This window comes from Squalius cephalus (genome assembly GCF_949319135.1).
Source record: "Squalius cephalus genome assembly, chromosome: 15".
Classification (NCBI taxonomy): Eukaryota; Metazoa; Chordata; class Actinopteri; order Cypriniformes; family Leuciscidae; genus Squalius; species Squalius cephalus.
The window spans coordinates 10734404-10760951 of NC_137136.1; the positions used below are offsets into that span (position 1 = coordinate 10734404).

Below are 26548 nucleotides of genomic sequence, written 5' to 3' on the forward strand. Positions count from 1 at the left end.
AAAGGAGAACTCCGGTCAATTTTAACATTGAGCTCATTTTATTGTACATTTGGAGTGCTGTCAATACAGAGAACAACTACAAAAATCGGTGTTGCCTACACCGAGTTATTCTATTTTTAAAATTTGCACCCTGTTGACTTCAATGGGGCAAGTACTAAACCTGCTTTTAGGCTCTTAACATCCTTGATGTGTCATTACAAGTGCACAGAAAATGTGAGTGATTCCTTCTGAGTGAACACGAGTGAGTCTGACTGCAGTAGATGTGAAAGAAATATATAAAAATGATGTTATTTAAGCCAGCGCAAATACCTTTGTTTACATCCTGTTTTTCGGTTGAAGTCCAAAGTAGTCGATTGCCGAGTTCACGCGCGTGATCATAGGTAACTAAACCTATGCGCGTGAACTCAGCAATCGACTACTTTGGACTTCAACCGAAAAACAGGATGTAAACAGGTATTTTGCGCTGGCTTAAATAACATCATTTTTATCCATTTCTTTCAAATCTACTGCAGTCAGATTCACCCGTGTTCACTCTGAAGGAATCACTCACATTTTCTGTGCACTTGTAATGACACATTGAAGTCAACAGGGTGCAAATTTTAAAAATAGAATAACTCGGTGTAGGCAACACCGATTTTTGTCGTTGTTCTCTGTATTGACAGCACTCCAAATGTACAAAAAAATGAGCTCAATGTTAAAATTGACCGGAGTTCTCCTTTAAGAGTGCAGTAACTTTAACTTTATAACTTTATTCACTTTACTCATAACTTTATTCACACCTTAATTTGATGAGAAATGTTAAAATCTTTGCAAATCTGAAGACAGTTCATATATTGTACACTCAGGAGATAAATCTGAGACTTAAGTTTCAATTTTCAATCCGTTTAATTTAACCCAACTCATCTCCTCGGGTCATTTTGACCTGAAATGAGTTTACTGTAAAAATTTAAAACATCAGGTGTTCGTCTGAGTGGTCTAAGAGCTTGCTGCAAAGTTTCACACTTGAAATTGGAATGCACAAAAAATTACTGCTTTCTATTTTTCTGGTTGTAATAAAAATAGTAACAAATCTTTCCCTCGCGGGTCAATTTGACCCCCATAATGAATGAATGGGAAAGGGGGAAAAATGACGAATTATTTTTTATTCATCAACAAAAATAATAAAAATCCATCACAATCCAGAACACACGTACGCACAAACGAAGGCATGAGACTATAGAACATCCACAATGCAGAACACACTCTCTCTCACACACACACACATGGTTTCGCTATCTTTGAGGTGACTCTCATAGGCGTAATGGTTTTAATACTGTACAAACTGTATATTCTATCCCCTAACCCTAAACCTACAAATCACAGAAAACTTTGTGCATTTTTACATTTTCATTTAGTATGTTTATTAAACCATTTCTCTTGTGGGAACCGCTTGCTGGTCCCAAAAATGTAGGTGATCTCAGGTTTTACTCTCCTTTTGGGGACATTTGGTCCCCACATTGCAATATAAACCTGTACACACACACACACACACACACACACACACACACACACACACACACACACACACACACACACACAAACACCTAGAAATTCCCATTAAAATGAAGTGGGGGTGGTATATAATGGGGAAAATATTTTTTTTCTTCTTACTTTTTTTTCAACTACAAATCAGTCACAATGCAGACTGCACACAGATTTGAATTGGTTAGATTTGAAAATTACAATGCAAAACAAATTATTATATTAGAATATGTCGGTTGTGAGAAGGAGGGAGAGAAATAACTGGTGCTTACCAAAGCAGATAACACAACTCTGGATCTTACTAAGAGTAGTATTCTGGTCTTGCAATCTACCCAGCACAGCGAAGATAAAGCTCTGGGTTTCATCTGCCTGCATACAACAAAACATCCCACAAATGAATAGGTCTACTTTTGTATTCAAACTTTGTGTTAGTCACACAGATGATTTAATAATTAAAGGGAAAATTCATTCAAAGGTTTTGACTTTAAGAGTATATTTAAGTGAAAAACTTAACTTCAGCTGTGTTAAGTAAGAGAAAGGAGCGACTTTAAAATTTCATTTTGTACCACAGAAGAAAGTAGGCAAAAAGGTTTGTAAAGACACGAGGGGGAGTAAATGATCACAGAATGTTTATTTTTGCATTAACTATTCCTTTAAATGAATAAAAAGTAAAGTGTGCTTAACTTTACCTGAAAAGCTTTTCTAATAGTAGGGACATTCCTCAGTCCGATGACCCCGAGCTTAATGTTCAGGGCTTTGTACTCTAGAATGGCCGTGGTGAGGGAGGTTGAATCCTGAGATTCTCCGGCGGAGAGGAAGATTACTACTTTCCTCATCAGGACACCCTTTCGCACACGCTTCAGGACGTTCCTCCCCACAAACCGCATGGCAGCGCCTATGTTACGCCGATTTGAAGTGCGTTCCAGGGCGATGTTATTCACTGCATCAATAAGCTGTTTTTTGCGGTGATAGTCGTTGAAGCGGATCATGTATTTGGTGTAGGAGCTGTAAGAGACCACAGCCACCCGAGCCCCCGTCGGGCAGCTGCTCTCTGCAACATTGATATTGTCCAAGAGTCTCAGGACTACAGAACGCATGCGTTCAAAGCCTTGAGGAGTCACATCTTCAGACATGTCCATGCCAATCACAAGATCAGTGGGATAGGCAGGGCATTTTATGTCATCTAGAGAGACACATATGGAGAGAAAAGTCATTTTTAATAATGGACATTATTTAAAAAAAAAATATTTCACATTTTTTGCTTCTCATCTCAGTGTCCTTTATGACGTAAAATGTTACCTACCTTTGCAGCACACTGTTAAATAAAAACAAAACATAAAAATGTCATTATCATCATCATAATGCTATTATTATCTATTTTAAGAAAAAAAAACGAATCGTAGATAAAGATTTCTTACAACAGTTGTCTCGAACATATGAGATCAGTTGACAGTCCTACAAAAGATTATATTTTATTTATAAATATTTAAAAACATGCTTTGCATTTAGACAACAAATAAAAATACTAACGTTCAAAAATATTAACATTTTTTAAAGAATAAAAAAAATCAATTGGTGAAAAGGAACAGAATTCTAATCATCAAAGAATCCTGGAGATTTTTTTATCAAGCAGCACAACTCTTCTCAACACTGATAATAATAATAAATGTTATTTAAAGTTACAATATGTATTTTTTTTCACCTCTAGGGGTGGCTAACCTCTTACAATAACAAAGGCGTAGGTTGATGACGCATAAGCGGAATTATGGAATTTGTCGTCATGCTGATGGATCTAATATTTAGTTTTTTCATTTTTATTTAAACAACAATCAACATACATATTCACATAACAACACAACCAACAACACAACATGCATACAGACATACATTGTGTTTTTACATTGTGTATATAAAGAAAACAATAAAGAGAAAGAATAACATCAGTAGATCAAAGGCAAAACCTGACGACAGCATCAATTCGTCCAGTTACAGTTATAATTGGTTTTGGAGATAATTTATGAAAGGACGCCACATGACAGTGAACTTAGGCCCGGAGCCCCTTAAATTAAGTCTTATTTTTTCCAAACTCAGGAATTGTAACCACTGTTCTCTGGCCAACTGTTTAAAAGAAGGGGGGAAGGACTGTTTCCAATTAATCAAAATTAAGTACCTTGCCAGCAGAGAAGTAAAGGGATCTAATAATGTTTATGGATGAGTGAATGCATTGATGTTTTCAACATGACTGTGGTATGAAGCAGGTCGCGATTGCTAATGAGAGACAGATATCAGCGCCACATGCGAGTCCCACGGATATAAGGGAATAAGGACATTTCATTCTACCGAACTACCCGCAAATGCTTTATTACTACTCACACAGGTCAGTTTATTAGACGAATGAAGCTTGAGGTAACGCAGCGCTGTTTCACTTGGTCTACACTATCACACTAAACGAATGTTGAAAGTTCTAGTGTTATTTTATGTGTTAGTTTGTTGGCTGTATGAGACTAGCAGTAAGCTAGATCAACATTAGAATAACATACTGATCATCTCACATATTGTTCCTTTAAGAGTCAAATCAGCATATTAGAATGATTTGAGTGGACTGGAGTAATGGCTGCTGAAAATTCAACTTTGACATCACATCTATATATATATTAAAATAGAAAACAGTTACTTTAATATTTTAAATTATATTATTATATTTTGTATGTTTTATAATCATTTAAATGTTTGGATTTTTGGCACATTGTGTTAACTAAAGTGTTATTTTCAAAATCCTACAATTTCTTTCCAGGTTCCAGTATATATAAAAATGTTTACATGTTAAATACAGCAGTAGTAAAGAAAAACAGAAACTTACAGACATCCTTCTATCTCCTCGTGGTCCTTTTGGGCCCTATGTGAAGAAGATGACATTCTGTATCTCTTCAATTTCCCATGATCATATGATGCGAATAATTTTCACATACCCTGTGTCCAGGCATCCCCTCGCTGCCAGGATTTCCAGGTGTTCCTGCCCTGCCAGCATTGCCCTGTTATCAGACATCAAATTAAGTCTGCTTAAGGTTCACAGAATGAGTAAGAAAATAAAGCTTGTAAAATGTTATTACATACCCCTCTTCCCCTGTTGCCTTTAGGACCACCACCTCCATTTACTCCTTTAAAGCCCCGTTCGCCCTGATTTTCAAAGAAGAAACATTGTTCACTCATTAATAGTTGCACAATTGAGAGATTATTTTATGAACCAACTGCATTATAGTTTACTGCACTGGGAAGTTATGGATGTGAAGTCACCTGAAGTCCAGGAAAACCTGGGAAACCAGAATCGCCCTTAAAGAAAAGTAACAAATAAATAAATAAACAAACATAAATACATATGCACTTTATGCAGTTTTCTTTACCTAAGTTTCAAAACAAGCAAAATAAGTTTCAAAAGAGCTATGTCTAAAAACTCAACGATTATATGTTTTTTTATATGATTATGATTATACATAGCCCAAATGTGCTAATTGAGAGCAAATTATTGCAGTATAATTATATATAAACCTTCTGTCCTTTGAGTCCAGGGAATCCATAGCCATCTGCACCATCTTTTCCCTGTTAGTAATAATTAAAAGCAGCGATCAGTTGGTTAATTTGTGTCTAACGTCAAATAAACGGATTATTAGACAAACTGTTGAATTGTTACATTTAAGAACAAAATAGCTTTATTGAATGATGATGGATCAGGCCTGACAATGCAGAATTTTAGTAGCTTTTTAAAAAAGTAAGAAAAAAAGTAACCGGTAGTCCTCTGGGGCCTGGAGGTCCGAAAGATCCCTTATCTCCAGGATCACCTGGCTGGCCCTGTGATGCAAAAGCATGATGCGTAGGTTTAGCATTAAAGTAAATTTACTCAAAAATAAAAAAATCTCTTTAGGCCAATTCACACCGCACAGACAAACGCCAACAAACATGTTTGTTGGGTTTTGTTGGATCAGTGTGTTACCCCTGTCGGCGTTGGTCGGGGCTTGTTTTCAACCGACTGAACATGTTCAATCAGTGTTTGTTGGTGTCTGTTGGGGCAGTATGAACATGACAGTTATTTTTAATAAACTTCTACATCCAATGGCCAACTTGTTTGTTTGGCGTTTGTCTGTGCGATGTGAATTGGCCTTTATATGACATTCTTTGTTTAGATAAGCAGAAAGAAAGATTTCAAAGAAAATAATCCATCACAGTGAGTCCATATAATTCAAGTGAACGGATGCCGCTAGGTTGATGCCTGAAAAACCCTACACAGCGATCGTGAATTTTTAGTAAAATAATCCATCTCGTGAGTCCATGTAATGCCATTGAATGCGTGCCGCTCGGCTGATGGTAATCCATATGACCCCAGTGGATGAATCCGTGTCTTCTAAAGCAAAACAATAGGTGTGTATGATAAAAATACTAATATTTTTAGTTTTTTTAACTTGTACTGTCATTCGCTGTGTGTGGTCAGCCGAGCAGCACCCATTCAATGGCATTATATGGACTCAAGAGATGGATTAATTTCCAAAAGAAGAAAGTCACAACAGGGATGGCATAAGGGAGAGTAAATGATGAGATAATTTTAGTTTTTTGGCTGAATTATCCCTTTAAAAAAGCAGAGATTTATAAATGAAGAGGTTTTAAAAGAGGTCACTCACCTTCTGTCCCCTGGAGCCAATGCTTCCTTTAGTTCCTGGCCTTCCTGGAGAGCCAGGAGATCCCTGTGTAAAAGAAACCAACAAAATACCATTGATGGCCAGATGTGGTTTATTTGATATTAATACCAATACTAATCAAACAAAGTGGTCAATTCATTCTATTTCTACATGTACCTGAGGTCCAGGTAGACCAAGAAAACCTTTCTGCCCAACCGGACCAGGTGGACCGTAAACACCCTGAAAAGAGACAGAAAGACTCAAATTATAGGTAGCACAAGCTCAAAAAGTTGATAGCTGAGGAAATAAATGGTAGTTATTGATGGATTTAAAAATAGGATCATTTGTACATTACCAGTGGACCTGAGGCCCCAGGTTGTCCTTGTTGTCCTGGCTCTCCTGGAAGCCCTCTGGGCCCCTAAACGCACAAGCAAACCAAGTCAATTGGTATAACTTCTGAAGTTGTTTAATTATAATTTCTACAGTACTGTACCGGTACACCCGCTAAGCCTCTTCTGCTACCAGGACCCTGAAAATAAAGATAAAAATATCAACATAGAAAACAGGATTCTGAAGTTAATGCTTCTGCCTTCTGTACTATAATAACGTATTAACTTACTGGTCTGCCATTATCACCAATTTGGCCTGGAAGACCATCTGGACCTAGTTCACCCTGTTAAAAGAGCCCATAGAAAGAGAAAATTAACCAGAACAATGGAATAGATATAATTGATAACAAAAATATTCGACAGGTATGCAGTAAAATACAACTTCAACTATCAACTTCACTATCAATTAGTCAGGTCTTTGTTCAGTGATGTCTGTTTATCAGGTTGCAGCTATCAATACTTCTAGACATGTAAACTTAAGTGCCTGTTAAACTGTTAAGTGTCAGTTTGTACTGAAAGTAAATAATGTCCCATACCTGTATCCCTGGACCGCCAATGTCACCTTTAGGACCCCGGGCGTTGTTGTCCAATCCTGAACTTCCCTGATTGTAATAAAATGGATTAACAGGGTCAAAATTCAGCCAAACTCTACTGGAACATCTGCTGTATAAAATTCATCAGTGGCTGATCTCACACCTGGCTGTTATTTGTAATGCTAAAACAAATGCCCTATTTTGATTCGATTCACTGTTTTGCTTTAAGACACTAGAGACATTCTTTGTCAAATTTGGTAATAAAAAAGAATGTCAGCTGCAAACAATTCTGAATTATGCATACTTGAACCAAATTTGAACAATCTGACCTGACCTGAATGATTTGCATTTGAAATCAATAAAAATGAAAAATCACCATTTTAATGAATTCTTCGAAGACAGTATGAACAGTGTTTTGTCACCTGAATGAGTAATCTATTAAGATTTGTATGTGCAGCTAAAGCCTACTAACCGGATCTCCTCTCAGGCCTCGTTGTCCTGGGGTTCCAGGGCTTCCTGGAGTACCTCTTGGTCCCTGTGGTTTGGGCACAATGAATATAATACATATGAATGAATCAATGAAATTAGAGCACTAAAGAGAGACTGGATCATGGTTGAGACATTTAAAAGAAGAATATGTGTAACGGATTTTACTGGGCTTCCTGGATCTCCTCGCTCTCCTGGGCTTCCCGCTGCTCCAGTTAAACCCTGAGAAATACAAACAATGAAGCAAAAATGCATCACTTCCACATTGTAAAAATAAAGGCAACATATCAACATTTTCCAAACAAAATGTTGGATGTGCTTGCCGCCACAATACTTAATTTAATTTTAGTTTGCATTAAATATATGTATTGACCTTCGATTACTCACTGGATGTTAGAAGTGCACCATCATTTTCTTACCTGTTCACCATCTACGGCATTTAAACCATCTTCTCCCTCATCTCCCTGAGTAAGAAGATGAAAGAAACTCAAGTCATTAAGAAGAAAACAGTGGTTACATTACTTACATTAACAAGACAAATGAAAGCAAATAAGAAAGGAGACAGGAACACAATTTATTTTCAACCTCAAAAAAATAAACAAAAACCACAGGCTAAAACAAACCTTTTCCAGATGACAATCAAAGACAGTAATCCAAACACAGATGCTGGCTAATAACTGCTGTCTGGTAATAATTAGGTAGAGACTTAATGTATATAGCTATCTTCAAGTTATCTCACTCTCCCCCTTAAAGCTTAATGTTTATGCAAACCTCAGTGTCCATAGCCTTATGAAAGTACTCACATTGTCGCCTCTGTAGCCTCTGCCACCCTGAAGAAATGAACAGCAAAAGATAAATGTTGCATTGTTTCAGCAAAAAAAGTCACATTTAAAACTCAAAAAGGTCTCAATAAGAGAACAATGCATTGCATTGTTACCTTTACGCCTCTTCTTCCCATGCATCCCTGATGTCCTCGAGTTCCATTCAAACCACGAATCCCTCTTTCACCCTGAAACACATACATTGCACATGAAAATCATAGGATATCAGTTTTTTTTTGTATAATTCAGTATATATTCTAGTATTAAAAGAGTTTCTTTAAAAAATTATTTGACACTAAATGAATAGTACTTCTCACAAATACACTATATTTTAATATATTTTAAAATGTAATTTATTTCTGTTATTCTAGTGTAAACATACACTTTGTGTAACAAATTGTGTAACCACTTTATGGACACAAACACCAGCAACAGTTCAAAGGGCATTGGAATGTATCTTTTTTTGTCTCATGAAAGTCAATGAAAAAATTATAAATATAAATTGAAGAACTTACAGGCCCTCCTTCTTCTCCAGGGTAACCAGGAAGCCCATTCATTCCAGGTAACCCCTGATCAGCAGCAGTACAGTAAGACAAATTAAACACGTATCTCCATTTTCAAATATTGTTCAGTAAATCTTCAGTAATAGATCTTCAGATAATCACCTTCAACCCTGGACGACCCTGATTTCCACGTGCTCCCTCGTGACCAGTGCATTTACACAACACGTTACAGCACTCCCTTGAGAGAACTGTGTCCTGCGAATTGTAAGTAAGAGAGAAACTGTGACTGATGACATGTTAAACAAAGGCACTTGACATCCTGACATCTTTCCTCAGCACTCTTTAAAACTCACAGCTGTTTCCCTTTCTTCTTAGAGAGCCTCACACGCCCCACCACAGGAAGCCATTTATTTACTCTGCAGTCAAAACACTGTTTTGATATCTAAGGCAAACCATAAGGCAGCTAATGTACTTCAATACTGTATATGTCATCGTGTAACAAATAAATCCCCAAAATTTCTCATAGCAGTAAAAATATGGCATAATCTCTACTTGACGTTACTTGATTCACTCAAAGTGTCATCCTTTTGTCATTGATTTGGTTTAATTCCATTTAAATTGACTTACAATCTCCTTCTGCATGACACTGGCCACATTCTGCATGCCAATAGAGAGAAGCTGCTTGTAGCGCATCCCTCGGCCAAACTCCAGTCTCTGCAGGTCAGCAATGTTTTTAAATCCATCCAGCGCCACAGTCAGCAGTGCTTTTACACCTATGTATGTAACAAAGGGAATTTTAGCAAACATAATTAGCCTTTGATGTGAACCAGGCTCTTCTGGAAACGTTTAACAGACTGTAACTGCACAGTATGAAGTTGTTTTTGTTGAAAAGCTATTACAGGGGTTAAAGCAAAAAAAAATTCCTCGGCCAAACCCCATTCCACAGCCTGTCACACACCCAGTTTAAGAGCAGTTTTTTCTTCTTCTTGTAAATAGGAGTATAGTGAGTATAGGCCTACATGCATTTGCATTTAAAGAAAGGCCATTTTGAACTGCGTTTCTATTATTTACACACTTTATGAAATGTCAATGCTTTCAATCTATTGCTTTTACAAGACTTTACTCTTTGTGATGTAGTCATACAAATAATTAACCATTTGCATAACACAAGTTTTTATTTCTCAAATAATAAAAGCCAACAGAGCTTTTGCCGAAAAGTGAGTTAATATCAGACGTTCATGATATGAAAAAATAAACATATTAGAATAACTTTTAAAATGGAGTGAACACGGAGCAGTGAGCGGGAATGGAAAACCCGGAGTGGACTCGAAGCTGAGTGATTACAGAAGAGTGCAGAGAGGAACGTGCTTTCGCTCCACTCCAGGCTTTGATCACATCCCCCTCAGCAGGGTGAATAGCTACACCTCATCTTTCCTTAATTTAAGACCTATTCAAACTGAAATTAAGACATTTATTACACTATTCGAGAAATGTAAGCATATTTAAGACCTTAAAATTATGAAAAAAGAATTTAAGACATAAGGACAGACGGGAACCCTGCAATTGACGGAAATCCGTCGTAGACTCGTTGCAATTAACCGAAATCTAACTTTAATCTCCAAGTACAGAGTTTCTAAAGAAATTAAAAGTTGTTTAATCACTGTACCACTTGTCTCGAGGTTTCTCACAGCAGGCAGAATATCCTCAACAGGCTCATCCAACCCATCTGTAAAGATGATCAGCACCTAAGAAGAGAAATCAAAGAAAAACTTTCTTCCTTGAAAATATCAACTTTTTTAATATGAATATCCTTTTTTGTTCAAGCTGGTTTATAGTGGTCTATCTATCTATCTATCTATCTATCTATCTATCTATCTATCTATCTATCTATCTATATATCTATCTATCTATCTATATATCTATCTATCTATCATAATCAATCAAAGGCATAACACTTTCAATTCCAGTTATATCCTTATGTAATTACAGCCTGTTCAATTAGATATGGTTGATTTGATTACTGCTGTTCTCACCTTTACATAAGAATTGGAAGCTCTGAACTTCTCCTCAAAAGAGCGTAGAAGCTTGGTATTAAATTTGAGAGATTGGGAAGTCTGCAGTGTCATCACTTTTTGTACCACACCTTCATTGTACTCTTCGAAAGTAAAATCATCCAGCTTCTTTCCATCAGCATCAACCAATCGGAAGCCTATGTTGTTATTGAGGATTGGTTGGGTGATGCAGCACAAGTTGTGCACAACTGAAATGTAACGGATGATCTCAGGCAGGTAGGCCTGCAGCTTTTTCTGGTCTCTAAAGATTGAGCGAGAGCTTGAACTGGTGCGAGAGTTATCAAATCCGATGCCAATGTCAACAGTACAACCTAAACAAAGAGAAATAGAATTCATGTGTGATAAGGAGGATAAGTTGAATGCTAATCAAAAATTCATAAACCAATAATATTTTTCATGCCATGGCTTGTAAATGGCTGATAATAAAGTTATATCCTGTTTTGTCTACTTTAATCATAAATTAAACCTAAAAAACTTTAATCAACCATTCTAAATGCTACAAGTATATAGCAAATTTAATATCACACACATTGGCACCTCTACTCACTTGGTGGCATGCTTACAGGAATACAAAGGGTATCAACAAATGTTGCTGTTGTCAGATTAAGGTGGCTGAAGTTCGGCACTTCGAATAACCTATCCTGTGACCCAGCAATATAGCTGAGCTGTTGCTTTGAGACAGTCCCAATTCCAATCACAAAAACATTAATTTGCCGGCGTCGGAGATCATCGGCTGCTTCGTTCACGCTGTCTGATGAAACGCCATCAGTGATGAGTACGAGATTCTGTGGTACGTTGCTCTGTATGCGACTCCCTTTGCTTTCCTCGAAGAATTCCACAACGTTACGCAGAGCTTTTCCAATGTATGTCCCTTCTTTAATTTGCGTGATTTGTTGTATTGCTGATTTCACCCCATCTGCATCTTCATACTCATTCAAGTAGAACTCTTTCTGATATAAGTTGCTGAACTGGGCTACACCGATTCTGAAAAGTTCTGGAGCAATACGGAGCTTGTCCACAACATTTAGCAAGAATTCAATCATAATTTCCCACGACTCCTCACTGATGCTTTCAGATCCATCAATCAGAAACACCAGGTCGGCGACCACGTTCTGGCATTCTGCAAGACAGAACAATCAAATGAGATGAGCCAAATCTGGTCATGTTGATAAATCTGAGATCTAACTAAGTCATTAACGTTCTTAAGGACTGAAGAAAAAGCTTTCACCTGGTTTGCTTGCATTGCAGATGACACCTGAGATGTCCTTCTGCAGATCTTGAAGGGCCCGATAATTATTAACATGGAAGATTTTGTTCTTGGTAATCATCTCCAGCTCACTATCTTGAGCTCTGGCCACTCCAATTCCATACACATTTATATCTTTGGCAGTAAGCTCATCAGCCCGTGCACGGAGGTCTTCCCGGTCTCTAGCATCACCGTCCGTGATCACGAATAGCATTTGAGGGATGCCTCGCTTCTGGCGCCCACCATTTGCTTCACTGAAGTAAGCGAGCGAGTATCCAAGAGCTTTTGCCGTGTAGCCGTTTGCAGGTGGGGGCTGAAAGGATGTTATAGCCTCCAGTACCTGACGTTTACTTGTGTGCTGGTTTAAAGAGAATTGTTTCGGAGTGTCGGAGTAGACAATAACGCCAACGCGAACTAGATTGTCCCCAATCTGTGTGCTGTTCACCACGGAAATTAAAAACTTTTTAATGTTTTCAAAATCTAGAAAATTAATCCGTCTGGTGCACTGCACCAAGAAGATCACATCTGCCAACTGTGCGCTCTGACAACCTACTGGAAAAATGAGGAAAAAAAGGAAAAAATCATGTAATCTGGTCCAAGTTGGTTTATTTTAGTGCTTGGTTGATGCTGGTCATAGCTTTGTTGTTCAACAGCAAAAAGTTTTAGTCAACCAACATGGTTGAATTTGAGTGAAAACGGGTAACTAACGCGATGAAGAACTGCAATTCAAATGTAACTAGAATTCATATAATTAAAATAAATAAATAATTTTCAACTAGAAAAGGAAGGTTCATCAAGATAAACTTTGAATATAACAATTGGCAAAGTCTTGTCTGAAAGTTTAAAACTTAATTTATATACAAACATGTACGTTTACTGAATTTTCAATTTAACAATGTGAAAATTTCCCAAAATGCTATTACCTGTTGCATTTCTTGAAATTATAAATCAGCAATTTCCACTTCATCTCAATCCAATTCAAATTCAAATTCTAATTCAACTTCCTGTGGAATGCACATTCCAACTCGTGGAATGCACATTCCAACTCATGTAATGAAAGAGAGCAATTCTAAATTTGACCAAACCCTGAATAAACAGCATACAAAACTCTTTTCAACAGGGCTGTGCGGTAAATGTGGCATACAGTAACATTTTATGATTCACCTGTGTCAGGGCTGCAGAGCTTGAATTGGAGATTTTTCTCAATAGACAGAAGTGCCTCAAAATCCCTCTCGACGTACACTTTATCTCGAGTTCCACTGATTTCCCACAACTGTGTGGCGTTTATGCTCTTACCCACACCTATTGAGAAGATGGTGACACCCTTGTCTCTGATAGCCTTGGCAGGTAAGGCGACAGCATCATGAGCTTCCCCATCTGTGATAACTATGAGGAACTGTGGGACATCAGGTCGACCACCGTTGGATGCATCAAAATACTTTGAAATAAACAAGAGTGCATCTCCTGTGTATGTGTCCCCTGTTAACTGTGTAATGCTGTCAATCGCTTCCTCTACGTCATCTTTTTTATAGAACTTATTCAGGCCAAATTGGTGCCGTGGTCTTGTGCTAAACTGGACCACACCAATGCGCACATTATCTTCTCCGATGTCAGTACCATTAACAACTTTGGTAATAAAAGTCTTCATTAATGTAAAATTTAAGCTGTAAATGCTAGAAGAACCATCAATCAAAAACATGATATCGGCCACCCTGTTCTTGCAGGCTAAAGAAAGTAGAAAAGAAAAAAGAAAAAAATTATTTACTTCACCAGTTTTTTCATCTTGCTTTCCAGTAAATATATACTGTATAACATACTTAGAATTAAAAATTAAATCATTGAGAATAGAAATTGTGTGAAATAAGACTGGTTGTCAAAGAATATACACTACTATTCAAAATGTTGGGATCGGTAGGATTTTAAAATATTTACAGTAATTGGAATCTCTTGCAAGGCTGCATTTATTTGATCAAAAATAGTGAAAATAGTATTATTCTGAAATATAATTGCAAAATAAAATACATTTTCTAATTTAAAACTAATTTATAATTTTATTTTAATATATTTTAAAATGTAATTTATACCTGTGACGGCAAATTAAAAGCTGAATTTTCCGCATCCTTACTCTATTTTAGTATTTAGTGTCACTGCCACATGGTCCTTCAGAAATCATTCTAAATTGATTTAACTGAATTCTTCTGTTCAAAAGAACAGCATTATTTGAAATAGATATATTTTGTATATTTACATTTAATCATTTAGCAGACGCTTTTATCCAAAGCGACTTAAGGAGAACAATAGATGCAGTTAAACTAACAATATGACAACAATATGTAAGTGATATGACCCTTCCCAGTTTAGTCTAATGCAGTATAAGTGTTAGTATAAATGGATTAAGTGTTGCGGAAAAAGATGCGTCTTCAGCCGTTTCTTGAAAATTGCTCGGGTTGAGTTGGAACATTTGCAAATATCTTTACTGTCACTTTTAATCAATTTAATGCATCCTAAGTTGTTGAATAAAATCATTTATTTATTTTAAGACCTCAAACTTTTGAAAGGTAGTGTATCTTTAATTAATCTTTTAATAGGTTTGTCAAAATGTAGCTTGTTTTAAACCAGTCAAAAATATGAAATAAAAAAATAAAATAAAAATAAAAAAATATGTTTTTGCAGCATATCTACGACTGGTTAGTCTTACCCTCTTGTGAGCAAATATCTGTTACAATTTCACCCTTGAGGGAATTCAGGGCATCATAGTTGGGCACATAGAACTTCTTAGTTTCATCAGTCGTCATCTTCAAGAGCTCATCCTGGTTGGCATCCTTAACTCCAATGGCATAAACTGAAACACCTTGAGTCCTCAGCTCTGCCGCTGGTTCACTCACGTCATCTTGGGATTCCTTATCAGTTATGACAATGAGAATCTCCTGCACCTTAGCCGGACGGGACGCTTTAGCCCGATTAAAGAGATCGGCCACAAAAGTTAGTGCTTTGCCTGTCTCTGTGCCTCCATTGGGTCGAATGATGTCCCTCACAGCTGCTTCTAAAGAGGCCCTGTTTTTGTGCTCTGTCAGGCTGAATTGTAGAGTTGGATCACGGTCGGCTTTAGCAACTCCCACACGAACTCGATTTGGTCCAATGTTGAATAATTGCAGAGAGCCAAGGATAAATTTCTTCACATCTTCGAAGTCGGCACGAGTGCTGCCAGAGGTGTCCAACAAGAAATAAATGTCTGCTTCCTCTGTGTTCACACATCCTAAAAGTGAGGGTTAAATTACATGGAAATATGAGTAGGGGAAAACAAAGGCTGTTGCAACATACAAAATTTCTTTTTGAACTAAAGCATAACATTCAGCACAAGTTCTGTAAAGTTAAGTGTATTGTAATATTACAAATAATAATACAGTAAAATAAGTTGAGAAAATACAAAATGATACACAAAATATAAAGAAGTCTGGCATACATCACCAGAGAGAAGTCTGGCGCTTCATTGGAAGATCAAGTTTTGACATTTTTATAAAAAAATATGAGGTAAACACTAATTTATAAAAAATTAAATATACGCATGGATGAATCATTCAGAATAAGACAGATAACATAGATTTGGAAAATTATTTTGGATAGTGTGAATTTTCATGCTGACCTTAACTAATCCTCTAAACTAATTCATCAACCACTTACATCAAACAAACACATTGGTATGTCATGCTTCAGCAATGTATGAAGTTAAAGAGTAATATGCATGAAGAACTTTGAACTCATTACACATTTAACTCATTTTCACACACTTACTTATGTTTACCTTGTTTTAGGAGGAATCTATTGTTCTTGTCAAAACCTCGATTGACCACAACCTTACAAAGGCTCTTTCTGAGGCTTTTCTCCAACGAACTAAGCATCTGAAAACTTTCCACATTGAACACAAACTGCCTTTCAGGGTAGGATGCAATTTTTTTGAGCTCGTCCACACTAGCATCCTTCACCCCAAGGGCATAAACAGTGACTCCTGAGCGCCTCAGCTCAGCAGCTGTGTCGGTGACATCATCTTGTGACTTGCCATCAGTGACGACAACAGCAATCTGCTTAACACCAAGAGTTTTCCTGCTGCCCCTGTTCTTAGTAAACAGATTGTCCTTAGCAAACTTCAGGGCCGCACCAGTTGCAGTTCCTCCACCTCTGTATGGTATGATATTAATATAGTTCAGAATGTCCCTCTTGTTTTCAAATGTGTCCAAGTAGAATTCAGCACTGGGTCTGTCATTGTAAAGTATCAATCCCACCCTCACACTGTCAGAGTTTATCTCTAGACCGCTAATTGTGCGGTGGAGGAAGCGTTTTATCAGTTCAAAGTTGCTGCTGGTGATACTACCCGATTCATCCACAATAAACACAATATCCGCCACTTGGGCTGATCTGCAGTCTGTTCGAAGACAATAACAATGCATTAATGTTAAATGGTGGAAAAATATTGTGACAAAAATTTAACAGTAATGAAGAAAATTCAGAGGTGCACCAAGTAATAACGTTTTTAAGGCTATGTTCAAAATACCATAGTATTCTTAATAATGCTGTGTATTCTGTGTACACTGCACTGTTTTCGGTAAACAAGGTTTTCAGTTTAAGAAAATAAGCTACTATTAGATTTCAATTACTTTTCACTGGCTGCGTCCAGAATCGCATACTCTCTTGAATGGGTACTTAAAATCCGTACTACATCCGCCATGGTGTCATTATCAAGTGACCTCCCAGCATCAGTTACGTCGCTTCACTGCCATTCACAAATACTCTTCCGTGGCCTCATGGGATAGTAAAGTGTCCATCGTATGCACATTTCAGAATTTCGCTGGAAGCAGTAAGTCATCTGGGTACTTTCTGCCAACTCTTTTATGAGTACTGTGAATTCGGACATTCTCTTGTCACATACAGTGCTGTTTTTCACCTACTATATAGAAGGGAAGTATGCGATTGCGGATGCAGCCATCAGCTCTGGAGTACCCATGACGTTTATGAGATGTTACCACAGATTGACTGGTATGCAACATAAGTTAAAGGAATAGTTTACCCAAAAATTATAATTCTGTTATCCTTTACTCACCCTCAAGTTGTTCCAAACCTGTAGGAGTTTCTGTCTTCTGCTGAACACAAAATAATATATTTTGAAGAATGTCAGTAACCAAACAGTTGATGGGCCCCATTGACTTTCAAAGTATTTTTTCCCCTCCGTACTATGGAAGTCAATGGGGCCCCTCAACTGTTTGGTTACCCATATTTTTCAAAATGTCTTTTCTGTTCAGCAGAAGAAAGAAATTCATACAGGTTTGGAACAAGAGGGTGAGTAAATGATGACAGAATTTTCATTTTTGGGTGAACTATCCCTTTAACATTTTCTGGAAAATACAAAAGTTTGATGCGTGTTATCTGGTTGAACTGCAAAACATGGCTTGTCATGATCTTAACATGGTGGCCACCATGAGGGGACGCACTTTATGTAGACTAAAACAGCTTCTATGTCACTGATATATCTGTAGTAAATAAAATAACTATTCTTATGTGTCACTATTTCTTATGCCAAACTTACTTAATGCACCTTTAAGAACCTTTAAGAAGAATTAAAATAAACGCAAACTAACCTCCTGTAACATTGAAAGTTTCTTTTTTCTGAATCCTTTTTGTGATGTCTGAAGCAACATCAAAAATATTCTGGTCAGTCTGGAAAGCAAGTAGAGTAGGTGCCAGGTAGTGTAAATTTGCTTCCAATCTGATATCAATAACGGTCACATCCTCATTCTTCATTGTTTCTATGGCGCTCCCAGCGGAGTCACTTGAGTTCCCTGTTCTCAGCACCAGCAGATACTGCTTGTTGCCTTTAGCAATTCTGCTGCCGGATGCCGTGTTAAGAAAGTGAGTGCGAACATAATCTATGGCTTTTCCTAATTTTCGCTCTCCGTTAGGCCTAGGCTCGAACCGATTTATGTACTCAATGGCTTCTTCCTTGGCTTGGTAGTCATTGAACAGAAACTCTTTGACAACGTTCTCGCCAAACTGAGCCAGAGCGATCTTATAAGATGCATCGCCCACATCGAGCTTCTTAGCCAGTTCGGTGAGAAGTTCTCTTATCTGCTGTGTTTCCACCTCGGCCATACTATCCACCAGAACAAATACATCAGCAAACTTTGGGGCAAGAGCTGAAACGGAAACACAATGATGAATGGACAATTATTTTATGCATTTGCACATAACAGTAAATACCTGAATATTAAATATATTACACAGTAAATTATTACAAATCAACCATCATCAGCAGTAATCATTTCCTTAGGGATAAGATAAAAGTCAATAAGGGGCCATACACACAGAATGCTTTTAAAAACACGAGACACATTTAAGAACTCTGCGTCATGCACAAAATGTCGCAGACATGGGATGTGAGCACAAAAGTCAAACAAGTCTGTCTAGTCTAGTACATAGAACATGGAAAAGCCCACTCACCTATCAATCATCCACCAGAATACTTTTTTTTTTTTTTCAATATAAGTTTATTTTTGGGCTTTTTATGTACTGAGCATATGTACAGCCTTCTTCGGCATGCTTGATGTAAACTTAAAATCTTATTTTTAATTATTTATTTTTTACTTTTGTGGGTGTGTATTTTCAACATACAGTAAGTGAACTGGTGATATCAGTTAGACATTTTGATGTACAGATGGTGCCCAACCAGAATGCCTATTACCGAAATCACCGCGGCGAAAATAAACCAGCCGCATTTCAAAGTCGTTCCCGAAATGACCGCCAGGTGGCGCAAAGGGACATTGTGCAAATCAGCAGCAATTGCCGTATTTTAAAATGTAAGTGGGTTAAATATAAAACCCTAAGCCTAATAGGCATATTTTTCATATATATAAATAGGCCTATAAGGCTACAACAGAATAGAACTAAAGATAGAATCAATTTTAGAACTGAAAAAATAGAATCAAAAGTTAAAAATAGAGACGATATTAGGAGCAATGACGCTGAATATTTTTACTATTCTATTGAGGAATTAGATAAATGAAGAGCTCTCGTGAGCGATACAATTGCATAGTAATTTATAGTGATTTCAAAACCAGTCCTTAAAAAAAAAATACATGGAGTAGTGTGGCATAAATTTTGAGAGATTACGCGGAACGCGTTTTAGTTAAGATCTTGGTTTCAATGCCCTTAATGTATATAGGCTAGGCTACTGCTTTAAAAAAATGTCACAACGCGTTTTGAGATTGTTTTGAATTAAACATTGAAGTTTAAAATGTAGTGTTTTGGCACACCAGGCCGAGTGGCGTTACACATTGTTCAAAAATCAGGTTTTATTCTGGCATGTTGAATTGGCGTTAGAATTTTTTTTTTTAGATTTATTAGATTTAGATTTTAGATTTCGTTAGATTTATTTTTTCTCATAACAGCTAAAATAACTTAATATATGCCTTGTCTTAATATGACCTACTTAATATAGGCAATAGGCATATAATAGCCTATATAATAAATTAGCAAAACTTGGCCACTAAATATTTAATTTTCAATTATTTTAATTATCACAATTAAAGTTTTAATTTTATTAAATTGAACAAGCGCAACAATCAGCATTTAATCAAATATTCTAAAAGATGTATTATTAATAATAATGTTATTTCAACATAATATTTCGTTATATCATAATATCGTTTTGTCGACATAATATGTGTGCGTGCAACAAGCAAGATGTGTATTTGTAAATCCGGTGATGCGTGCATTGATTTTTATCAATAAACTAGTGTTTTCTGACAGTGTCGACTGCAAAGATGAAGTTGACGATCGCCATATTTGTAGTGAACGCACCTAGAGATAAATGCACTTAAAGACATAATCTGATTATCAGAGAGTAGCCTTTTCTTTTCGTTTTGAATTATTTCGTTTGAAGACATTTCAAGCTTTGTGTATTTGATGTATTTATCATGTCTGTGTGAGGCATACGCTGAGTTTCGTTAAGTTAGGATGAGATGCGCTCCAGCTGAAATTACATCCCTACAAATTTATTAGGCCCTACTGAAAATAAATATATCGAATTTAAGCAAAGTAGCCTAAATATTAAGACTGTAAGCCCTTTGCTTTTTACTTAGCCTATAAAGGACTCTTACAGCCGACTTTGTGTTAATTTAATTTGTAGAGAATTTTTTAACTCAAACATTAACACTGAAATAAATGAAACTAAATTAGTGTAAATTTTTTGGTACACCACGACGAGTGGCGCTATGCATTGTTCCAAAGCCAGGTTTTATTCTGGCATGTTGAATTAGTGTTCGACAAACGCGGCGGCGCGTTCATTTGAATGAAGAGCGCTTCTCGCTCGTGTGAGCGAACACACACTGGAACGTTAGGCCATGTCGCAACGGGTGAATCGTGGCCGAGTGGTTGAACTTACGTTACGATCATTTAGATGACACGGGATCGAATCCCGAACTAACTTAGACTATTGATATTTTTATATTAGCCTATTAATGCATTTTATAGTCTATTGTTGATGCAGAGAGATTTGTCTAGTTCTAAAACATAGTTTTTTGCTTATAGCCTATTTACAAAATAAAATCACCATGCATTTCCATTTTACACTAAGGAACAATATTATACAATGACTTTACTTCTGTAGCCTATAATAATTCCAATCGTAATTTCAAAAGCAGTTCTGTTAATGTATATATATATATATATATATATATATATATATATATATATATATATATATATATATATATATATGACGTTTAAACGACAAACAATAAAATCAGAACCAGTATTTGCGTTCATGGTTCCAGTGGCAGTAATGCATCCACGGCTTTTCAAAATGTCACAAAGCGTTTTGAGATTGTTTTGAATGAAATATTGAAGTTTATAATGAAGTGTTTTGGCACACCAGGACGAGTGGCAAACTCTTTGTTTTGTTTTGCAAACTCAGCTAGCCTGTGGGGGGTTTGGAGAAGGCAATAGTTGCTTTATCGTGGGGGTGCAGGACAGAGGTGTTAATGTTCCGTCTTTCATATGGAGAGTGTCGGAGCCAGCCTGATGAGCAGGCAAAGGCAAAGTTATTTTAAGGTTTAATCTCAAAATCTCCAAAAGTCCATAGCCTATGTACAGTAGGCCCTATATCTTATTAAATTATATATTGTAGTTTTATTGATTGTATTTAAAGGTTTTCCACACACAATTTCAATTTAGCAGATACAGAGCTCTTTAATTCGCGACCCACCTCGTTTTATTGTGAGGTGAATTCAGCAAGGCATGTTGTATCTTTGAAGGAACAAAAGCTATTTGTTACAGTTTTTTCTTTCGTGATTTGTGTGGATGACACACAGCTATCAGCTGTATGGTGTTTTTTACGCTGAAATGCTTAATTTCGAGAAAGACCCGCCGCGCGCAGTGAGGGAGACCAAACTTACTAAAAAAATATCCAGCGCCAGAGAGGCAAAGAAAAACGCCTGTTCTTAATTTATGTTGCTTTGAACTTTTTTTCGTTTTGTACCGTTTTCATTTTTTAATTTAGCTGCAATTTCTTTGACAATAAATTTAAAATGTTTCTTATTTTGCATCACAAAGGGAATAAACTCTATCGAATCAATGCAACCCTGTTTAAATAAATAAACTGTCCCGACACTTTATTCATACCTTGAAATGTGCGATGGGTTTTCAAACTTAATTAATTTTCTTTTTCTTTTACATTTTCATTGTTTATTTTTTAATTGAAAGCAATACTGTATTGAAAGTATTTTTCTGATTTGTTCGATCTGTTTTGGAAAATGTCTACCGTTGCTATGGCCGGGTATTACTGTCAGTCATCTCAATCTCGTGAATGATTCACACACACAAAAAAAAACATAATTTAGCAGATTAAAGACGAGCTTCATCATCTTCATTTTCTGGTGCAATCGGCTGACAGTCTTCCTTCATCAGATATGTCATAGCGTGCAGCGGCTCAACTGGAATGTAGCAAATTTATGTTAATGTACAATTGATAATTAAACAAGATGATTGACTTTAATAAACAGATGCATATTTAAGCATCAAGAACGGAAAAACATAAACACTGTCGGCTATACTGAGAATCGATCTCAGATCGTTTGAAGCTCCGAGAGTCTATTGTTAATGCATTGACCACAGATATCGTCTGAATAGCCTAGCCCTAGGTCTACTATTTTCTCTGTTTTAAAAGTAAAAAAAAAAAAAAAAAAAAAGTGTTTTTACAAGACCTTGTGCTGTTTATTTATTTATTATTATTATTATTATTATTATGCAGATGTTAATTCAGCCATTCTGTTGGAAAAAATGTGTCCCTAATGTAAAATGGAAATGAATGGTAATTTTATTTTATAAATATAAAATATTCAATAGGCTATAGGAGAAAAAAACAATATGGTGTAGCAATATTTTAGAACTATCAAATCAAATTAATAATAAAAAAGTAGCCCATGTTTGTTCGGGATTTGAAACGTAAGTTATAGCCTACCACTCGGCCACGAATTTGTTTTGTTTTATTTTGTTTGAAATGTATTTTTACATATTTTGCTTTCGTTAATGTTAACCAATTCTGAGCATAATAGGCCTATATTTTTTCCCTAAAAGTTTGTTTTATTCTCTGCTTTGTTTGTTTATATTTTAACATATTCAATCAGTCTCATTTTTGTTCAAATAATGAAAAAAGTTATTCCTATTTTTTTTTTTTAATAAACAGATAGGAAACTTACCTTTTAAAATGCCGCAGTTGCTGCTGTTTTGCCCTGTCACTTGCCCGGTATAGCCTATAGTAATTTCGCGAACGACTTTGAAATTCGACTGGTTTATTTTTGCTGCGGCAGTAATAGGCATTGTGGTTGATTATTTATTAAAGAATTCAATTGATAATCATAACAACATGTAAGCCTAATTCTGAATATAACAAATAATGCTTAAACCGACTAACATCGGTTAGTAACTGCAAGTCCTGAACATTTTTTTAATTTTACGGTAAATTATTTTAATTTAGCCTATTTCACTGTTATGTTTCAGTTAATAAATCTACAAACACATTAAAATAACACGAAGTAAATGACAAGTAAGCTATTGACATAGCCTTTCTAAATTATAGAAAAACTGGGCACACAATGTTAACGTGTGTCTACTTTGTTTAAATTAAATGAATTTGAATTCGTTTAACCACAATATTTATCTTAAATTTATCTGTGACCTCAGCTCAGATTACTGCCGCGGCAGATTACGTCATAAAGAGAATAAACTGACACTTTTCAAAGTCTGTGATTACAGCGCCACTCAGCGGTAAAAGGCAGCAAATACACATCCCAATTTTGCCGCCGCGGGAACGGCGGCGGTAAAAGTCTCATTCTGGTTGGGCACCATCTGTATGTAGTCATAATATCAGAGACCCTCTCCCTGCATGCAAATCTGTCACATGTGGTCACAGCAGACACATTTTCAGTGTTAACTAAAAACTAAATCTATTAAAATCTATTTGTTTTTGGTAACTGCAATGTTAGCTTAGATCCTCCCATGAGTGAGCTGTACACAGTTTGCCATGTGTTTATCTCCTTGCTAGAGCAGCTAATGGAAATGCAAGAATGTCTACGCTACGTGAAAGACAATCTAAATGTTCTGTTGTTGGCTGTGTCGACGATCACAGAATCATTTCACTGCACTACTTTTTTTATTGCTTTTCTATGTAAACGTGCTAGATGAACTTTTACAGTGTTTCGTGCAGGAAACGGCATTCTAAAAATGTAGCGCTCAAGTTAAAGGAAGTTTAACTTTTAAAAAACAGGTGAATGGTCCCGAATGGGAGGAAAAAACGCAAGGTCCGCCTAGCGCATGTTTACATGGAAATTAATGTAAAAGCAGCGCAGTGGAATGCAAAAACGTGTCCTGTGGAAATGGGCCCATGCTGTTTCTCCTGTTTTGTTGTTGCTGCCAGAGTATCAGACGCATGAGCTTTAAAGGTACAGCCCTCTTCTGGAAAGTGGGGCAGGGAGCAGCAGCTCATTTGTAAGATAAACACAGTTTTTGCTTCCATCCAAAACGGGACATTTAGGGCATTGTACAATAAATAAATCACCATTGTGGTATTTGAGACTTCACATTTACCTTCTTGGGACACCTAAGACTTATATTACATCTTGTAAAAAGAGGCATAATAGGTCCCTTTTAAGTTTGAAATACTGAAGTTACTAAAACCAAAATAAAAACAAATAAAATAAAGGTATATAGGAATATTAAAAAACTAATAAAAATACAAATATAAACAAAAATACTGAAATTCAAAATATGAATAAATACTATAATATGATGTAATTGATACAAGGATCTCACATGACCACTTGTGATTGTATCACCAGACAGATTTAGATATCAGGTGTAAACAGGCTTGTTGACTTTTATGAACAGAGCTTCAAAACTTAACTTACCTTTCCCCTGATCCCTCATCAAGATACAGACTGTCTCTTTCATGGTGGTCGGCAGTCCTTGCAGTGCTTGGTATTTGTCGATATTAACCACAAAACGCTCAGGTGGGCTGTTGGCAATTGCCTTCAACTCAGTCATATTGGTGGGACCAACAGCAATAGCAAAGATAATAATACCCTTCTGTCGCAAATCTCCGGCAGGTTCCTTTATATCATCGGCTGAGTCTCCATCTGTGATCAGCACAACAATCTGAGGCACTTTTTCATTGATACGGCTTCCATTTGCACTCGTGATAAAACTGTCCTTTAGGAATTTCATGGCTTTTCCCATAAACGTGCCTCCTGTTCGGTATGGAAGGTTATCTATTTTCTTAATCAGATCTGCTTTGTTTGCATAGTCCCCCAGCAGAAACTCTTTGTGGGGATCGGTGTTGAATTGAACAAGGCCAACTTGTACATTTTTAGTGTCAATATCCAAACCATCCACAAAAGTGCGCATGAACGTCTTAACCTCCAGGAAGTCTCGAGTACCGATGCTGCTAGAACTATCCACGAGGAATACAATGTCATATGCCGGGTTTTCATCCAGGCATCCTATCAATGAGAGTACAATATACAACACATGACAATCTAGACATATATAATGGTCATAAATGACAAAAAATATATAATTCTGTGGGTCAGTAAGATTTTAATGCTTTTAAGAAGTGTATGCTCACAAAGACTGCATTTATTTGATCAAAAATGCTGTAAATACAGTAATATTCTGAAATATTATTACCATTTAAATATCATATATTGTCAATGTTGAAAACAGTTGTGCTGCTTAATATTTTTGGGAACCATTTTATTAGGATTTTTTGATCAGCAAAGAACAGTATTTATTCTTTATAGAATTTATTCTGAATAGAATTTGTTTTGTAAAATTGTTGAAACAACTTACTGTCACTTTTAATAAATTAATTGCAGCCTTGCTGAATAAAATAATTAGTTTCATCCAAAAAGAAAAATATTATTGACCCCAAACTTTTGAACAGTAGAATGATCAAAAATCATAATACAAATTATTACATAAATGATTCTCTAACGGGTAAAAAACACTAAAAGCACAAAACATGCAGCATTAGTACAGTCCTTTTTTTAAGAACAATAATAGCCATAAACAAGCCTATTTGTTATATATTTAATTATAACAACATAGTTTGCCTCATATATTTCTGTAAATCATAGGATTATTTTTCTGGAAAGTGTTTACCTGTTTGCTGTGTAGTGCTGTGTAGGAAACATGATGTAATGAATAAAACAGAAAGAAATGTCAGTGTCTTCCCCATTGTCTAAGCGCGTCCCGAAAGCCTTAACAGAAAAAGAAAAAAAAAGCAATAAATTTAGCATGATATTTCCAGTAAAAATTCAGTAATACCTGATGACTTGTGCAAGAAGTCCCCTGAAGTCCACTTATACCAGCAAAGTAACATCAGATTTTTACAAATGTGAATCAAATTGAAAAACCACAGAATCAGTCAGAGAAATACAGCAGAAAGATAAAACTATTCCTTAAAATACATACTTTAAAACATGAGCAATAGAATAGCAACAGTAAGTATTAAAGGAGAACTCCGGTCAATTTTAACATTGAGCTCATTTTTTTGTAAATTTGGAGTGCTGTCAGTACAGAGAACAACGACAAAAAATCGGTGTTGCCTACACCGTGTTATCCTCTTTTTAAAATTTGCACCCTGTTAACTTCAATGGGGCAAGTTTTAAACCTGCTTTTAGCCTCTTAACATCCTTGATGTGTCATTACAAGTGCACAGCCATGTGAGTGATTCCTTTAGAGTGAACACAGGTGAATCTGACTGCA

General features: G+C 36.3%; 1 protein-coding gene across 1 annotated transcript in view; it reads right to left on the reverse strand.

Annotated features, from left to right (window-relative positions):
• col6a4a (collagen, type VI, alpha 4a) overlaps positions 1–26548 on the reverse strand; it is a 36858-nt gene that overhangs the window by 5265 nt on the left and 5045 nt on the right. Inside the window, exons 2-35 of the mRNA XM_079895778.1 lie at positions 25943–26040; positions 24691–25281; positions 17869–18423; positions 16041–16658; positions 14937–15494; positions 13403–13963; positions 12221–12790; positions 11540–12112; positions 10954–11303; positions 10587–10665; positions 9548–9693; positions 9083–9175; positions 8933–8986; positions 8534–8605; positions 8400–8426; positions 8016–8060; positions 7765–7818; positions 7583–7645; positions 7114–7179; positions 6808–6861; positions 6682–6717; positions 6544–6606; positions 6366–6428; positions 6192–6254; positions 5305–5367; positions 5068–5118; positions 4816–4851; positions 4636–4698; positions 4491–4553; positions 4382–4417; positions 2940–2976; positions 2825–2836; positions 2211–2704; positions 1794–1890 (exon numbers count right to left, since the gene is read on the reverse strand). Of these exons, the coding sequence (XP_079751904.1) occupies positions 1794–1890; positions 2211–2704; positions 2825–2836; positions 2940–2976; positions 4382–4417; positions 4491–4553; positions 4636–4698; positions 4816–4851; positions 5068–5118; positions 5305–5367; positions 6192–6254; positions 6366–6428; positions 6544–6606; positions 6682–6717; positions 6808–6861; positions 7114–7179; positions 7583–7645; positions 7765–7818; positions 8016–8060; positions 8400–8426; positions 8534–8605; positions 8933–8986; positions 9083–9175; positions 9548–9693; positions 10587–10665; positions 10954–11303; positions 11540–12112; positions 12221–12790; positions 13403–13963; positions 14937–15494; positions 16041–16658; positions 17869–18423; positions 24691–25281; positions 25943–26018 (6382 nt within the window). The 5' untranslated portion in view covers positions 26019–26040. The remainder of the gene's footprint in view (positions 1–1793; positions 1891–2210; positions 2705–2824; positions 2837–2939; positions 2977–4381; positions 4418–4490; positions 4554–4635; positions 4699–4815; positions 4852–5067; positions 5119–5304; positions 5368–6191; positions 6255–6365; positions 6429–6543; positions 6607–6681; positions 6718–6807; positions 6862–7113; positions 7180–7582; positions 7646–7764; positions 7819–8015; positions 8061–8399; positions 8427–8533; positions 8606–8932; positions 8987–9082; positions 9176–9547; positions 9694–10586; positions 10666–10953; positions 11304–11539; positions 12113–12220; positions 12791–13402; positions 13964–14936; positions 15495–16040; positions 16659–17868; positions 18424–24690; positions 25282–25942; positions 26041–26548) is intronic.